This window comes from Typopeltis vanoorti, chromosome 8, assembly GCF_054136105.1.
Source record: "Typopeltis vanoorti isolate ZY-2024b chromosome 8, IOZ_Tvanoo_1.0, whole genome shotgun sequence".
Taxonomy (NCBI): domain Eukaryota; kingdom Metazoa; phylum Arthropoda; class Arachnida; order Uropygi; family Thelyphonidae; genus Typopeltis; species Typopeltis vanoorti.
In genome coordinates, this window is record NC_143556.1 from 138,091,700 (window position 1) to 138,110,696 (window position 18,997).

General features: G+C 36.9%; 1 protein-coding gene across 3 annotated transcripts in view; it reads right to left on the bottom strand.

The window, feature by feature from the left end:
• LOC150104378 (citramalyl-CoA lyase, mitochondrial-like) overlaps window positions 1-18,997 on the bottom strand; it is a 284,487-nt gene that overhangs the window by 5,265 nt on the left and 260,225 nt on the right. For all 3 annotated transcript variants that reach the window (XM_090396962.1, XM_090396963.1, XM_090396961.1), the window contains one exon: window positions 17,443-17,621. In XM_090396962.1, the coding sequence (XP_090253088.1) occupies window positions 17,443-17,621 (179 nt within the window). The remainder of the gene's footprint in view (window positions 1-17,442; window positions 17,622-18,997) is intronic.

Consider the following 18,997-nt stretch of genomic DNA (forward strand, 5'->3'; position numbering starts at 1 on the left):
AGTCACTGCGAATTTTTTTTGTTTGGTAAAAAATTATGCATATGGATTGATTTCAACTACAGGTTAATTTAATCACATAAAAAATTTCTTTGGTGAGAGTCCAAAAACTCATTCTGTGTGTGAGTGGAAGATGAGATATGTATTTTTAACTTGCCATTCCAAGGGTTAACAATTAAGCCAACAATTGTTAACAATTGTTTGTTTAGATTAAACAAACACACGTAATAATCACAGTAATAAGTTTAAATAAGTAAATATTTCATCCTAAGTATCTTAGGACATCGTCAGTACAGTTAATTCAAACAATACTAGGAATAACATATACAGTTAGGGTGCATGACTACAATGGAATCCCAATATGCATGCAGTCGCATGCTTCTTCTTCTTATTGTGCTATCTTCTATCGAAGGTCAGCGACCATCTTGGCGAACAAACTGTGGTCTTGTGCCAATCTGAGCAGTTGTGCACTGCTCTTTCCTGTCCACATCTTGATGTTGTCAAACCATGATATTCTTTTTCTTCCTCTAGTTCCTTTGCCATCAATTCTTCCTACCAAAATAGTTTGTAGAAGTTGGTATTTGCTGTTTCTCATGATGTGGCCAAGATATGATGTTTTTTGTTTCTTGATTATTTGTACAAGATGTTTAGCTTTGCCAATGGATTTTAAGACCTCTTCATTGGTAATTTTTTCTGTCCATGATATCTTTAGCATTCTTCTGTATAGCCACATCTCAAAGGCTTCGATTTTCTTGATGGTTGTCGCCTTCAATGTCCATGTTTCAACTCCATAGAGCAGAATAGACCACACGTAACATTTCAGCATTCGGCATCTGACTTCCACGTTTAGGTCTTTATTGCAGAATAGTGTTCTCATTTTCATGAAGGACTGCCATGCAACTTCAATCCTTGTCTTTATATCTATTTCTGGATCCCACCGTTCATTAAGCCAACAACCAAGATATTTATATCTTGACACTTGATCAATATTTTTCCCATTGAGTGTCAGTTTCATTGATGAGGCTGGATGTTTGCTGATGATCATGTATTTTGTCTTGTTGATGTTTATATTTATTCCCATTCTTTGGCTTTCTATGTATACTCTGTCAATGAGTTTTTGGAGATCCATAATGTTATCTGCAATTAGCACGGTGTCATCTGCATATCGTAGGTTATTAACAATCTTTCCATTTATTGTGATTCCCTCTGAACATTCTTCCAATGCTTTTTTAAAGATTACCTCTGCGTATATGTTGAACAGGAGTGGTGAGAGCACACATCCTTGTCTCACTCCTCTTTTGATGTTAATATCACTGGTGGTAATGTTGTCTAATTGAATGGTAGCTGACTGATTCCAATACAGATTTGTTATTAGTCTTATGTCTTGTTCATCTAGCCTTGTTTGTTGAAGGACTTCTATTAAGTTAGTGTGTCTGACTTTGTCGAATGCTTTTTCAAAATCTATGAAACACATAAAGACAGATTTCTGTTTTTCTATGCATTTTTGCATCAATATTTGGGTACAGAAAAGGGCCTCTCTAGTACCAAAACCATTCCGAAAGCCGAATTGTGTTTCACTTAGAGTTTCTTCGCTTTTTCTATAAATGCGATTCTGAATTACTTTCAAAAATATTTTTAATGTTTGGCTCATTAGACTAATAAGTCGGAAGTCACCACAGGAATTCGCTTTGGGTTTCTTTGGGATAGTGATAAATGTAGATTTGAGCCAATCTGATGGAAATTCATCACTTTCATATATTTCATTAAATAGTTTTTCAAGAAGTTTGATGTTATCTGGTTCTATTAATTTTAAAAATTCTGTTTGCACACCATCTGGTCCACTGGCTTTTCCTGTTTTACTTGTTCGTATAGCATTCTCTATTTCGCATTTCATGATTGCTGGTCCTTGAATGTTATCTTTTATATTTATAGGCTTCTGTCTAGTATCATTGAAAAGTTCTGTTACATATTTTATCCAAATCTGTGCTTTATTCTCTTCTTCTAGAACTATTTTTCCATTTTCGTCTCTTAGAGATACTATTTGCTTTTTCCTCAGTTTTCCGGAAATTTCGTTGATTTTCTTATACAGATTGAAATTATCATGTTTCTTCTGAAGCAGTTCAATTTCAGTATACATAAATTTTTCATCCAATTTTCCTTGGCTTCTTTTATTTTTTTCTTGATGATGTTATGTGTTTCTGTATACCTGGCTAGGTCTTTGTTTTTGTACATTCTTCTTGTATCAATAAGAGAAAGAATCTCATCTGTCATCCATTCCTGTTGTTTTATATTATTCACATAACCTACTTCTTCAATACTTGTTGTTACGATGGCATTCTTTAAGCTATTCCAAAGAGATTCCACACTTTTATTTTCTTCAATGTTAATCTGTGTCTTGGCACTTTTATTTATGTTCGGGTGTTTCAGTTTTTCTACATCAATTTTCTTTTTCTTCTTTTGTGATTTTTTAGCTGATTTTAATCTAAGACGTACTTCTGCAACTATGGGATTGTGGTCTGATGAGATATCTGCTCCAGGATAAGTCTTTGCACTCTTTATACTACTGTGGAATCTTTTATTTATCAATATATAATCAATTTGATTTCGGACAATGTTATGTTGGTTATCTTGAGGCGATTTCCAAGTGTATAGTCTTCTGGGTGGAAGTTTAAACCAGGTATTTGATATTGTTAGATCTTCTTCCTGACAGAACTGGACTAGGCGATCTCCTCTGTCATTTCTGGTGCCTAAGCCATGTTCGCCAACAATTTCTCCATCACCCCCTCTTCCTACTTTTGCATTGAAGTCACCCATCACTATGTTTATATCATGTTTTCTATAGAATTAAATTAAAATATAACTGAAAAAAAAATATAATAATTACATTAAAATAAGATAACATATATAAAAAGAAATTATTTAACACAATTTTGTAAGACAATTTCCCATACTTTAGGAATAGTAAGAACGTCATTACGGTTGAGATTTGGTCTGTGAAGTAGGGCTTCAGCACTTTCTTTATATAAACGTTCATGTTTATTAAAGATCTATGTAAAAGATTGGTCTTTTCCCAATGGATCCTATGGTTTGGGTTTTCAACACTGTTGAGCGAGGTCAGATTTCTGCAGTTTGATAAGACAGATATGGTCTTGATGTTCTGAAATACGTTTCTGAACAGATCTACCTGTCTGTCCATAGTAAGACAATTTACAGGAGCATGGAACCTCGTACATGCTAGGTAGCATCAGAGGTGAGAGTTTGTCTTTAGGAGAAGGTAACAAGTTATAGATCTAGTTGATGGGTTTGTAGGTAGTAGCAAATTTGTATTTCTTCATAATTTTTGAAAGACGTTCAGAGATGCCTTTGACATAAGGTATGGGAATCCTATGGGCTTGTTCTTGTCTACATTGATGCGTGGGAAGTGACTGATGATTTTTTGAGTTGTTTTAAGATTGTATCCATTTAATATGGCTGTATTTTTGATTAATTCCAATTCTTGGCTTAGAGATTCTTCAGAGGAGCAGAATCTGTGCGCTCTGGTTACTAATAATTTAATGATGCCAAATTTTTGAGATGGATGATGAGCAGAAGAATTGTGAATGTATCGACCTGAAAATGTCGGCTTGCGATTGACAGAAGTGGAGATGGAACAATCTTTAGTAACCAGGGTGCACAGATTCTGCTCCTCTGAAGAATCTCTAAACCAAGAATTGGAAATAATCAAAAATACAGCCATACTAAATGGATACAATCTTAAAACAACTCAAAAAATCATCAGTCACTTCCCCGCACATCAATGTAGACAAGAACAAGCCCACAGCATTCCCATACCTTATGGCAAAGGCATCTCCGAACGTCTTTCAAAAATTATGAAGAAATACAAATTTGCTATTACCTACAAACCCATCAACTAGATCTATAACTTGTTACCTTCTCCTAAAGACAAACTCTCACCTCTAATGCTACCTGGCGTGTACAAGGTTCCATGCTCACTTGGAACCTCGTACAATTGTCTTACTATAGACAGACAGGTAGATCTTCAGAAATGTATTTCGGTACATCAAGACCATATCTGTCTTATCAAACTGCAGAAATTTGGCCTCACTCAACACGGTGTTGAAAACCCAAACCATAGGATCCATTGGGAAAAGAACCAAACTTTTACATAGATCTTTATATAAACATGAACGTTTATATAAAGAAAGTGCTGAAGCTCTACTTCACAGACCAAATCTAGACCGTTATGATGTTTTTGCTATTCCTAAAGTATGGGAAATTGTCATACAAAATTGTGTTAAATAATTTCTTTTTATATATGCTATCTTATTTTAATGTAATTTTTTTTTTCCAGTTATATTTTAATTTAATTCTATAACATGCTACTGCACACATATTGGGATTCCATTGTAATCATGCACCCTAACTGTATGTTATTCATAGTATTGTTTGAATTAACTGTACTGATGATGTCCTAAGATACTTAGGATGAAATATTTACTTATTTAAACTTATTACTGTGGTTATTACGTGTGTTTGTTTAGTCATGAATTCTCCACAGGTTTTATTGCATAATAAAATTAAGCCATATGTGTTTTTGGTTGAGTTCACTCTGAGTGTATTTTAATTAAATAGCAGTAATGTGCAACAGATTATAGAAAGACAATAAAGAGGAATACAAAATTGAAGAAATTATTATGACAGGACAGAATGATGGAATGCATAAAGGTGAGATGAGAAAGATATGAATGGAAATCAGAGTCAGGAACAGAGAAACAGAAGTGCATTTGCATATATATAGAAGGTTTAAAACTTTAACACTATTCAGGATCCTAAAAATGGTTTAATACAACTGAAAAATTACAATTTTCCATTTTGGAATTGGATAATCCAGCAATGCAGCAGTTGAGGTTTGGCTAATGTAATAGGGCTTTAGAACTTTCTTTGAACAATCAGTTATCTGAAAATACTATCGTGAAGAAACTCGATATTATTCCAAAGGATCCTAGTGTAAACTTCATGCTGGACTAATCAAGGCTTTTAATCAACCAAACGTGATGTTGATTTTCTTTTTCTACTTCAAGCTAAAGTCTTTAAACCTGTTGCAGCTTTTTAATCTGATCTATTCACCTTTTAGCTGGATTGCTAGTGCCTCTCCTTTCTTCCTTCTGGTTGATCTTCCATGATAAATTTTAGTAATCAATTATGATCAAATTACTTTACATCATTCTTCCTTTGTGAGATCCTGGTAATCTGCATTGGGAATATTAGCCAAGTGACAAATGGGAAGGGGAAACCACAAGATTTAGAGGGATGGTCTAAATATAGTGAATAAGAACTCCTGGATCAACAGGGAACTAAATTCCTGACGGCTTGAAAATATAGTATCATCACTCTCTCTGTCAAGAGAATAGAAATATGGAGGGGGCCCATCCTTGGGGTAACAAGGGTGAGGATTGCAGTGGTAAAAAAAAAAAGGCAAAAGGAGCAGTCCTATCACCTGTCTAATTTTGCAACTATTATATCGCCTTCCTTCCCTTAACGGATGTTTGTGATTTTATATAACGATATTGATAAGACCCTTTATTGATAACACGTGATGCCTCTGGTTAACAAGAGAACTGGCTCTGGGAGGAGTCAATCCCGTTGTCTCAGAGTCCTGAGATCAGCTTCTCAAGAAGTTCCAAGATATTTATTTTTTGGGACTGTGACTTTTAGGACTAATGAATTTTATAAGTTATAATAAAAGACATAATCTCAGGAAAGAACACAAATCACAAATGATTTCCTAAATCTGCAGGCGTGGCTAAGGTCTTATTCCTTAATTCCCCACTGAGGTTCTCATTAATCTTTTTATAAGCGGTGCATCAGATTCCACACACAGACAACTTGATTAGATTAAAGAAAACCAAAGGTTTAATGAACATTATATATGATACATACAGATTAGAACACTATACAATTTCAGTCAATGGTAAATATATTAAGATATTAAAACTCTAACTTGGCCCAATCACTCCATGCTTAGTATTATCAATGATATTAACCAATAAATTTTCTTGCAAGGCTAGATACATGTGGCAAAAAAGTCACTTCTAAACTAAATGCTAACAGGATATCTTGGATATCAGCATTATCATTAAATTCAACACAAAATTCTAGTAGTACTATCATTTAAACCTCAATGCTAATCTTCAAAACCTTTTCTGAATCATCTCAACATTCTCCTAGTTAGTACAATAACTCAGCACTGCTAAGAAACTACAATAATTTATCTTTCAAGATTCTGATCACTACAGTCCTGTCTTATGTTATCATTAATGCTCTCTCTTTAAATCGATCACTTAAACAAATTCCTTTCATCCACAGCTAGCAATGAAAAGTTTCTGCTTATCTATCTCGGAGGTCATCACCGTTGTTGACTTGTTAGAAGCTGGCTTTCTTCAATAGAATGCCCCTTTTCCTTTCCTTAACTGAAACAGTGACAAGTGGTTCTCCGGGCTGTCAACAATTCTCCTCGACCTCTGTACGGCGAAAGCATGGCCCCTCCTTCTATGGATGACTGCCTCGGCTGTAGATCTATGGGACTTTGGCTCTATTGTCTCCGCTGATGCATCATCCAACCAGCTCCGGAGTGGAGGCTCTTCCACCTTCGTCCAGCCTATGATCTCGAGAATCCCAATGCGAGATGATCCAGGAACAAAAGAGAGCAAGCGGGGTACTCTTGACCTTTTTATTTCCCGCTGGTCACGGGGATTCCCGCACTCTACAATATCTATATAACGCTGAAAACCTTATTCACGTGAGCCACACGTCATAGTGACCACCTTCTCTCTTACCCCTCTCCTGCGATTGCCGGGGCGAACCGTCCTTCTCATATTACTTCTCTGGGACTTTGGGGTGACACTCCCTTCCAAACTTTACGCAAGTCATGCTGCAACGGTCTGAAAGCTTGACTGATCCATCCAAGCTGAAGGATGGGACAAAGTTGTATGGCTCTCAATTCAAACAAAGACGGCAGGACCCTGACCTTGATTGATACTGCTATTGTGGTGACAAAGGCATATCTTTATGGACAACTTAAGAACAACAAATTTTAATGTAAACTATACAACATTTGACGCATTTACTTAGTTGCACTTACGACAGGATCCTGACCTTGATTGACACTGGTATTGTGATGAACAAAGGCACATCTCATAGATAACTTGCCAACAACATAATTTAATGTAAATTATACAATATTTGATACACTTACTCAGTTGTATTCTAACATACTTAGACAAGGAAAACTGTACAGTATGGACCTTGGATATATTTACAAGGTTACACAACAGTATACTCAGAGGCAAACACATGTATTTATTCAATCTCTCTAGTTTTGATTGTTAAATTATGAAGAGATTGGAATTTCTATATTCTCAATCGATCACAATTTAACACAACTTTGTGAGAGAATGGTATCGCCTCCTGAGGATTAAAATTATTTCAAAGTTCTAGATTATATTAAGAGATATGGTTTTCAGTTGACTAGCTAGTTTGACTGAAGTGAGATAAATCACAAAAGCATGAAACTTGATAGAAACCAGGCAACAGCTATGCAGAAAACTCATTTTTAAGAAAATATACAAGTTGAAGTTCCTTGAAAACCTTCACTACACATTCTGAGGTGCCTTTTATACATCCATAATTCGAATTCTATGAATTTCATCTTGATTTGGAGGGGGTAGAAAGAACTGATTGATTACTTCATTATACAGTTTTGGATTGTAGCCACTGAGAAGAGATAGTTTGCTTCAATTTTGAAATTTCTTTTTAGAGAGCAAATTTTGTGAGCTCTTGATACTAGAGGTTTAATTATTCCATATTTTTGGGAAGGATAATGAGCAGAAAATTGGTCCATATAACATCTGGAGAAATTTGATTTGAGATAGAAGCAGAGAGGGAGAGATTCACCTACTTCATGTTAAGATGAATATTGAGAAAAAACAATCAGAAGTAAATTTAAATTTGGAATGTAATGTTCCAAAAGTATAAAAAGACAGTCTTTTTATAGCTTCCAAGAAATGGGAGAAAGAAACACACAGATTATGTAGAACATTTGGAACAAAAAAAACTTTCAACTTCCATAAACCAAAGCCATTCCTCTGGATCCATCATGTTGACAACTTTTTTCCCTATCTGGAAACGTACAGATGAAGAATCCCAAATCATTCTAGATTCAAATTTACTCTTGAAAACAAATCATGAGGAACTTTATCTTTTCTAAATGCTCATCTTAAACATACAAAGTCTTGCCGGCTAGCAGAACTAAATATACAATTGGGTGCTGCTATAGACCAGGTGATGGAAAAGATGGTGGTGACAATATGCACAAGCAAATAGAAGAAATGAGTGGAAGGAGAGTAATTATTATGAGAGATTTCAACTATGGTCGCATTGATTGGAGTGAGGAGAGGACACACGGGAGGAAGGAATTGGATTTTATGCGGTTATTAAGGGATAACTATCTGCAACAGCATGTAATGGAAAATACTAGGGGTCAGAGAGTGCTTGACCTAGTAATTACATCTGAGGATTTGGCTGTAACAAATATGACCACATTGCCATCAATCGGTGAGAGTGATCATAGGGTCTTGACTTGGGAGGTGGCTAAAGGTGTAGAATTTTCAATTAAGACAGGGTACATGTGGAATTATCGGGCTGGAAAGTATGACAAGCTTAGGAGTTTGATTGGCTCAGTGCCATGGCATGTAAAACTGCAAGGACTAGAAGTTGATAGTGCATGGGAGGTAGTTAAGAAGTGCTTGCATGAAGCAATGGCTGACTGTATACCTAGAGTCCGAATAATAAATCAAGTAGGGGTTAAATGGATGAATAACACCATTAAGCTTGAGCTGCAAAAAAAGAAACAACTATGGAGGGAATTTAAGGAGAAAGGTGACCGGCAGGCACATGAACGGTATAAAACGCAGGCCAGAAGGGTGACGAGTGTGGTAAGAAAAGCAAAAAAGGATTACGAAAGAACATTGGCCATGCAGGCTAAAGAGAATCCTAAACAGTTTTTTAGATATGTAGCAAGTAAAAGGAAAAATGTACATGGCAGAATGATTTTAAAGAATGCCGATGGTAGGGAGGTAACTGAATCAGTTGAGATAGCTGAGTTACTGAGTGAGCACTTTGCAAGAATATATCATCCAGGTGGTGACATTGCAGAAACGAATAAATCAGTAGATTATACGGGAATTGTGGTGAATGAAGTGGAGGTGAGTAGTCTATTGCATAACCTCAATGTCAATACATCTGTGGGATTGGATGGTATAGCAGCTCGTGTAGTACGAGAAGCAGCTAAAGAATTGTCAGTACCCTTGACCATTTTGTTTAATTTGAGTCTCGGGTTTGGGTTAGTCCCGAGCAGGTGGAAAGAGGGGAAAATAGTTCCACTGCATAAAGGTGATTCCAAGACTGCTGTTGTAAATTACCGACCGATTAGCATATCAGGAATCATTGTCAAGGTCTTGGAGAAATTGGTCAAGAAAAGAATACAGGATTGGATAGATGAAAATGGGATATTGTATGGGGGACAGCATGGTTTTGTGAAGGGTAGATCATGCCTCAGTAACTTGCTCACGTTTTATAACACAGTGATGGCTGAACTGGATAGGGGTAATGGGTTTACAGTGATACTACTGGATCTTGCCAAGGCCTTTGACAGGATACCACATGGAACCCTAAACAGTAAACTGGAGCAGATGGGGATAGATATAGGGTTGGTAAGATGGATAGGAGGGTGGTTGAAGGAGAGATACCTGAGAGTGGTTTATTCAGGAGTGGAGTCAAAAAGACGTCTTGTGACTAGTGGAGTGCCGCAGGGCTCTGTTCTTGGACCACTGCTTTTCAATTTGTTCATCAATGATATTGGAAAGGATTTGAGAGGAAGTGTTCACTTGTTTGCTGATGATGCAAAGTTGGGTAGAGCAATTGTGAGTGCACAGGATATCAAAATTTTACAGGATGATTTGGATAGTTTGGAGGACTGGGCTAGGAAAAATGGATGTCAGTTTAATGTGGTAAAGTGTAAGGTTATGCACTTTGGGGTGAAAAGGATAGCAGCAGTATATCGCATAGGTGGAACTGTACTCCAGGAGATTGATGAGGCCAGGGATTTGGGAGTGCTGGTGGATAGGGAGTTGAAGTTTATGGGGCACATTGCAAAAGTAACTAAAACAGCTCACCAAATCACTTGGCTTATGAAAAATACTTTAACATGCAGAGAGAAACAAGTTGTTGTTCCTCTGTATCGAGCCTTGATAAGACCCCATCTGGACTTCTGTGCCCAGTTATGGGCACCAGGGTTTCTTCGTGATGGGGACGAAGTGGAGAGGGTCCAGAGACGAGTGACCAAGATGATAGCAGGTCTGTGGAGTGAACCTTATGAGAATAGGTTGAGGATTTGTGGATTGCAGAAATTGGACGATAGGCGAAGGAGGGGTGATATGATTGAGACATTCAAATTACTGAAGGGTTTTTATAAGATTGATCCAGAAGATATTTTTGAAAATATGACTGGTGGTGGGAGGACTAGGGGCCATGCATGGAAGCTGGGCAAGAGCGTGGTTGACAAGGGTGTTAGAGCTAGGTTTTTTACTTGGAGAGTGGTGAATGAGTGGAATAAGCTTCCAGAGTCTGTTGTGGGTGCTACGACCGTGAATGAGTTCAAGGCAAGATATGATAGATACTGTGTGAACGTTGAATAGTTGTTCCAGACATGATGTTAGGGCCTCCCTCGATGAGTCTGTCGACTCCTTGGAGTTTCCCAGAACAATAATAATAAAAAATAATAAACTTCTGCACACCTCCATGCTGCTCACAGAATTGTGCGAACCTGTTCCATTAGTGATGCTATGTGCAGCCAACATTTGCATGTTTATCAGTAAAGGAAGTGTTGTCTAGTTGTACAGGTTAATGTGCAGTGGTGAAATTACGAGAACCATGTAGTTGTAATAGCACTTCACAAGAATGGAATGCAGCCACCTATTATTTTCAACATGCTAAAATCACTCAGGATCAGTAACATGTTTGTGCATAGAACTATTAACTTTTATAAATACAGAAAACATATCTCACTGCCAAAGGACAAGTTGAGTTAGGATGCAACAACCTGTGAGGGCAGTGAAGGCATACCTCTGCCGTAATTCTGTGAAAATGCAGAAAGTTGGGAGAGAGTTTCACATGAATGTTTCACAGAGAATGATGTCATAGGGGTTGAGAGCCTATTGTTGTTCTACTGGACACTTCTGAACACCACAACTTATGCAGCAGATAATGATAAAATCAAAAGCATTTTTCCAGCAATACGCAAAAATCAGACACAGAGATATCTGCTTCACAGATGAAAAAAGTTTCACAATTGAAGAGTCGTTTGACAGCCAAAATGATCAATATATGTCTTGGATGGTCACACAGTGCATGCTGTTTCACCCAGGATTCAGAGAGGTCATCAATCTACGTCAATGATGATTTGGTGTGTGTGTGTGTGTGTGTGTGTGTGTGTGTGTGTGCAAGGGGGGGGGGGTTAAGTATCAGGGATATCCAAGTTGCATTTCTGTGAGAAAGGGATCAAAACCTCTGCCAAAGCATATCAAGACACTGTGCTGGAATCTGTAGTACAGCCCTGAACCACACCTTGTTTCACAGTGGATCTTTCAACACGACTCAGCCCCTGCACACAAGGTGAGAACCACACAATAGAGGTTGGAGGAGAATGCACCCAACTACATATCATCATCTGATTGGCCATCTGGAAGTCCCAGTCTAAATCCATTGGACTACAAATTGTGCTCGAAGTTTGAGAGAGTAGCATGCAAGAAATGACATCTGAGCATTTTCAGCATGAAGGTGGATTTTGGAGAGAGCAGTTGCAGTGTTTTTGCTGGATGTTGTTTGCATGTGCCGCCATTGGTATGTAGCCCACAGACTTTGGGAATGTGTGAAGGCAATAGGGAGACATTTCAAACATTGAGTGCTTTTTTTTTTTTGGAGTACATACATGAGAGGTTGGTTGGTCAACCTATAGTACATTAGTACCGTATATGGCTAGTGGGTTGGGAAAGGAAGAACTTGTTTACATTTGATTTGAAACACCGTATATTGTATTCCTTGGGAAACACAACAGAGAGAAGACTGTTCCATAATACAGCAGTTGCAGGGATGAAGGAAGAGGAAAAGAAACTTGTTTTGTTTGTTTCAAGGTGCACTGTGAAGGGATGTTGAGCAGCAGCTGCATGTGTTCCAATAAGCTTACTACTAAGTGGGGGAATTATTGATATTATTTCAGATGAGCATTTCCCATGGAAATATTTGTAGAATATACACATTGCAAAAACCAAATATCTGTGAGAAAGTGGGAGGAGTGAGTTGGTAAGAGACGGGTCATTAATAATTGCTCTCCTCTGTATTGACTCAAGCATTTTGATGGAGCTTTTAGGGGGTCCCCACCCCATATGTCGGAGAAGTATTCAATAGCAGGGCGGATTTGTGATTTGTATAATATTAATTTGTGATTTGTATTTGTATAATCCTTTCAGCGGTGAAGGAAAGAGAAATCCTATTTTTTTTGAAGCTGAGGATGCAATGGTTATGATGTGTTTATGCAAGGAGAAGTTTGATGTCAGGATAATTCCAAGAGGAAAAATTTCACATGTCTGGAAATTTGGATATCGTCAAAAAGAATACTGGGAAAAAATGGTTCTTTTTTATGAGAAATAGGATAGAACTGGGTTTTATTAGCACTGAAATTGATGAGGTTATCTGAACAACATTTGAGGATGGCTAGGCGATCAGAATTGAGGGCGTGATGGTTGATATTCTGTAGTGCTGCTATATGCATGTGCTGAAAGCTATAAATGACTTACTAAGAGATTAAAGGTTTATGTGCTGTTCAAGTTGTAACAGTATTTATGGCTAGACCACGTAAAATAGTCTGCTCTCTACTTCAGTCTATCAACAGCTTTCTCTGGATACTATATACTATATGTCTGCTCTTTATCCTTCCCAAAAATATGTAATAATTAAATCAATGGTGTAAAGCAGTGATTCTTAACCGGTGGGCTGTGGCCCCCTAGGGAGCCGCAGAAAATTTATAGAACATTTCTAGTTTTTAAAATCTCTTAAAATAATTATTTTTTGCTCATTATTTTACTTTGTTTCAAAGTTGTATCATTTTGTATTAGTAATCTGAATTATGCAGTTTAAAGCAGTAGTTTCTTTTGTAGTGGCACCAGAAGTCGACTTTTCGTTGCTGGCAATGCTGCAAGTCGTGACATCTGCCAACTGGACATGTGATAGAAGTGATTCTCTGAAGTTTTAAATAATACTAGTACAAATGCATAAAACTTAACGTTAAGTGCTACTTGAGTGCAAGTACTTTTCGAAACTTTCAGTGCTGTAATACTGATTTGTTATTTCTTAAAAATTTATCTCCTTATAAAATGAGCAAGCAAAAAACATTATTTGATTTCCTAAATATGAATACAGTAAAGTTTTTACATAATATTTAATTTAAGAAAAGTTTTATTTAAGTAATATTTAAGTTGATTTCTGTTTTCTGATTTTTTGTCATTATAATCAGAAAGTAAAACCACTATTTAAAAAACAATTAATTATTATTATTGTTACAACAAACTAGGGAGTCGTGAAAATATTTTAGGATACTTAGGGGTCCACGACTACTAAAAGGTTAAGAGCCACTGGTGTAAAGAACTTAAAAAATTTGATCTTCGCAATGAAGTCCTCAAAAAGAAATCTCAACTATCAAGTAAACAACTCATCTCAATGGCTACAATACAAAATCATATTAAAAAAAATTATTGACAGTTCTCTCCATGTTCTCCATATCAAGATGATATTTCCAAAATTTCCACCTTACTGCCACTTTTTAACACCTATCACGATCAGATACATAAGCGTAGAAAGTGTTTTACCTTGGGTATAATAAATGTTAAAGTTACCAAGCTATTTTAAACCTGGTTTTACTCCATTAAGCAAGTAAGCAAACAGACAAACAAGTCAAGTTTGCGCCTGCAAGTCTAGTTGATCCTACAGGTAGTGCAAGACCAAGGCAACTCATGGTAAAAGTAGTATAAGCTGTGATCACTAATCTTAATATTTACCCTTAATGCAAAGCACATCTCCTAGAGGAGATGTATGATGTTTTGTATTAAAGGCAAGGGGGCCACTACCCAGACTGGTTTCGACCTTTATTGAGGTCTCATCAGTGGGAGCCAGGCTAGAAATACCAAGATTTTAGTAATACAGAGCTCATAAGTATTTTACTAGAACAAGTTACCATAAGGTGTTTTAACCTTATTAAATAAAAATCTCAGGAGGAGATATAAATGTAGAAAGTGTTTTATCTTGGGTATAATAAATGTTAAAGTTACCAAGCTATTTTAAACCTGGTTTTACTCCATTTCCCAAGTAAGCAAACAGACAAACAAGTCAAGTTTGCACCTGCAAGTTTGGTCTTGCACTACCTGTAGGATCAGCTAGGCTTGCAGCACTTGCAGGTGCAAACTTGACTTGTTTGTCTGTTTGCTTACTTGGGAAATGGAGTAAAACCAGGTTTAAAATAGCTTGGTAACTTTAACAGATACATAAGCTTTTACCTACTCTTACAAACAAGTTTTCTCTGTTGCTGTTCCCTGGTGCCTTGTCAAGTTCTGTATTCCTATGATATATCCTACTTTCGTCAAATTGGTAGTCATATGAAAAATATACTTCCATAAACCAAAGCTATTATTATTATTACCTCAAGAAGACATGGAGTCAAAGACTCATCTGGGAGGTCCTTTTATCACACACACACACACAGGATCATCATACTGTGCCTTTCAAACACATTCAAACTCCTTGCAGACACCACACTCTCAGGCAAGGCATTCCAATCATTCACAACTCTGCATGAAAAAAACCTACCTCTCACTCCCCTACTCGCACCCTCTTTATACAGTTTCCAGGGATGACCTCTGGTTCTCCCCCAATCTCCCACTATTTTCTGTAGTACCTCTCCAGCATTGATCCTATAACAACCCCTTAATAACTTGTAGGTATTTATCATATCTCCCCTCTTCCTCCTGTCCACCAGACTCTGCAAGTTGCATCTTCTCAATCTTTCCTCATACTCGACATTCCAGAGGTCTTGCAAACATGTATAATGCACAGCATTATATGTCCGCAAGATGTGCTTTGCATTATGGGATACTAAGGCAAGTGATGCAAAGTCATACCATCTTTACCATGTATAATAAAATTAGTTTAATCCTTTATCCAAATGTGAGCAAACAAAGTTTGCACCTGAAAGTATCTTCAGGACTGGGGTAAGGTGTTGGTAGCTTGCTCCACCTTTGCAATGTGTTGCCCTGGTGTTGTACCACCTTACCCCAGTCCTGAAGATACTTTCAGGTGCAAACTTTGTTTGCTCGCACTTGGATAAAGGATTAAACTAATTTTATTATACTCTAACCAAGTGAAAAATAAACTTTCAACATCTTTCTCTAAATCCAGAGTAATTTATTAAAAAAGGGTGGCACACCATTTGGCAACTCCTATAGGTAGAGATGACCTGCTAATGCTTCTGCCTGGTATCTCCACTTGGGCCTGGCTCCCACTGAAGAGACCTCAATAAAGTCAAAACTAGTCTGGGTAGTGGCCCTTCCCTTAATGCATAACATTAGACATATCTGCAAGGAGATGTGTTTTGTATTATAGGAGATACTGAGATAGGCGTGTTGGTAGCCTGCTCCACCTTTGCAATGAGTTGTCCTGGTGTTGTACCACCTTACCCCAGTCCTGAAGATATTTTCAGGTGCAAACTTTGTTTGCTCACACTTGGATAAAGGATTAAACTAATTTTATTATACTCTAACCAAGTGAAAAATAAACTTTCAACATTGTTACCATGAGTTTCCCCAGTCCTGAAAATACTTTAGGCACAAACTTGTTTGCTTACACTTGGATAAAGATCAAACCAAGTATATAATTTCTTGGTATCTTTAATTTATTAATCTGGATCCATTATGTTGGTGACTTCTCCCTCTCCCCTATCTGGAAACATACAGATCAAGAATCCCAAATCATTCTAGAATCAGATTTACTCTTGAAAGCAATGAATCTGGATTAGCCCTGTATGGAGTTAACCGGGATCCTTCAGAATAACAACCACATTGTTTCATAGTAATATTTTCAGACATGAACAGTTTCATTTGTTCAAAGAAACATAGCCTATAAAGGAATGCAGAGAACTGACCAGGGCTTCTGAACTAATGTCCAATCCTCACCTTCTCGTAGTGTACTCTGCTAGGTATCTACCTGAATAATGAACGAACGATGATGGCTGGCAATTTGGGATTAACTGACCAAATTATGTACTTATTTATAAGTAAAATTTATAAGTTCTGCATTACTTCATCCTAATCTATACTATCTAATAGCCAGTTTACAGAATTGGATAATAGTTAAACTGTACTCTACGAAGAAAGAAATAGTGGGTCACTCCACGATGTTTGACATAACTCTGAAAATATTCCAATTGCATGCTGGCAGAAATTGATGAATACATTTACTAGGTCTTTGTTCTTGACTCCAAACATGTCTTTTTGCCATTTAAAGTTTCCACTTTGCTTATGCAAAGTAATGGTACCTAACATTACAGAGGCTTGGTCTTTCCTTTGAATGGTGTGGATGCTAATCTAATATCTTACCTATGTTGGTTCACTCCTAGACAGTTTCCTTCCATCTGATGGTTGACTATCTCTTTGCTGGGGATATATCCAGGATTGGTAACAGAACCATTAATGTGAGGATTGAGTCTGATGAGACTGACATTCGGCATACAACCACATTCTGATGTTCAGGACATTTGAATGCCATTGTATGCTGAACTTCAGTGAAATCATTATTTCCAGCATCCAAGATTAACCCCAATTGGTTACTGCAAGTTGCAGATTCCATCTTGACTATCTGAAGAATGATGATAATAAAATTTGTAATAAGTCAAAATACAAATATGAGTGATACATTATGTAATAAAATATGAACAAAATGATGCAATCTTTATATTCATGAAGTTTTGTGTTACTGCTTGTAACATTTTTTTTTTAAAAATGCATACAGCAAGGATAAGATCATTCTTTCCCTGTACAGATCCAAAATTTGAATAATAACAATAATGACCTGATTCCTCCCTCCTCCCCTCCAGAATGAAGCAGAAAAATCTTTAAATAAAAGGGAACTTTTTCTCTGCAGAAATGAACAAAAGTCATAAAACGTATAGTACAATAATTATAAATAAATAAAAACAATTTCATCAATCAAAGCTGAACAGAACTTGAATCGTTTTTAGAAATTGTTTAAATGTTTTTAACAGTAATATGAGTATGCAACAATTACCTTTCCAGATTTCTGATGTTCCTTGAATACGTTTATCAACTCTTTTGCCCATTCTACCTTTTCTTGAGTAGGCGAAAATGCATCTTGAACAATTGCTACTTGACCAGGATGTATAACCTGTTTACCAGTAAATCCCATTGCAGCTCCTTCTAGTGCTTGAGTCTTCAGACCATCCAAATCTGAAGAGAATATATGCACACCATTTTACTTTTGCTTATATGAACAAAAGAATATATACATCTGCTTACTGTAAATACTAAGGAAATAAATTATGTATTTATTCATGCAATTGTTTCTGATTTGCAATGTTTTTAAGATCTAAAACCATGGAATAAGAAAAAATGTGCGGAGAACTACTTTGTAATTACGAATTCAAGTAATGTCACATCTATTACAGATAGCTATGAAAAAACAATTATCATAAATCATACTGCCAACCAGATGCCTTCAACTAGACTCACTGCCCAGTTAAGCATCATTATCCCTGCTTATTGCCATCCTAAAGTGGCTGTTGCCATGTTTGGTCTCTCGAGCAAGAACCCCAGTGTTTCTGTACCCCATTCTTCTATCATGCAGTGCGAGCGATACTCATGCTAAAAATAATGCAGAGTTCCAGAACCATCCCCATCTTCAAGAGTATAGGAAGCAGAGAGGTCGTGAGGAATTTTGGCGCCTATGGCCAGGAAAGTAAATTGTGGCGTTCTAAAAAAAAAAAAAAACTTTAAAAATCTAAATTTTTGCACCTATGGCCAGGGCCACATTGGCCATAGTCTCACTATAGGAAGTAATGCATTTAGTAGACTTCCTGATCACTTGGCCTCACTGCCAATACACTGCAAGATCATGCCTTGTAATGGAATGTGAGGCCACATTATGGCAAAGGAGGCTGAATGCTCTTTTTTGTGTGTGTGGGTGATATATCTGAATGAATCAGTATCTATCCTCCCGCAGCATGTTTCTCAGCTTTTTTTCCTCTTTATTTCTGAAATACTGCAGCTAACTAAAAAATACAAACTTCCCTCAACTCCCCCCCCCCCCAAACTTAAGAAAACTCAAAACGCTTTACAAAAAACATCTCTTACATATTCATAGTATAAACAGCAGCCTATATGATGTGGCCCTTCACCTACATACAATCAAACCTCATATCCTGCTTTTGACTGAAACTCCAAACTACTGCAACAACTATAGTCCATCTATTAACCCTTCAAACTACACTCTGTATGATTTCTTCCTCCACAAGTGTGATATGATTTCTTCCTCCATAACTACAACTGCAAGCTGTTCAAAAGAATATGAACAGGTTACTTTGCTCTTGACTTCCATCCAAACATGGCATTTAGGCCTTGCAATCTCTCATGTATGAGAGTGATGTAAAGATAATAAATCAATAAAAACCCAACAGTTATTAGTTGTATCAAGTATTTTTGGCATGGTCAAAGTAAATTATAATTGACAAGAAACCAATCTTGTCTTTACCCTTTATCCAGGTGTGATAACTTCACTTGTATATGGAGGCAGATGACTTGACTTTACATCACATCGTCCTTTCATT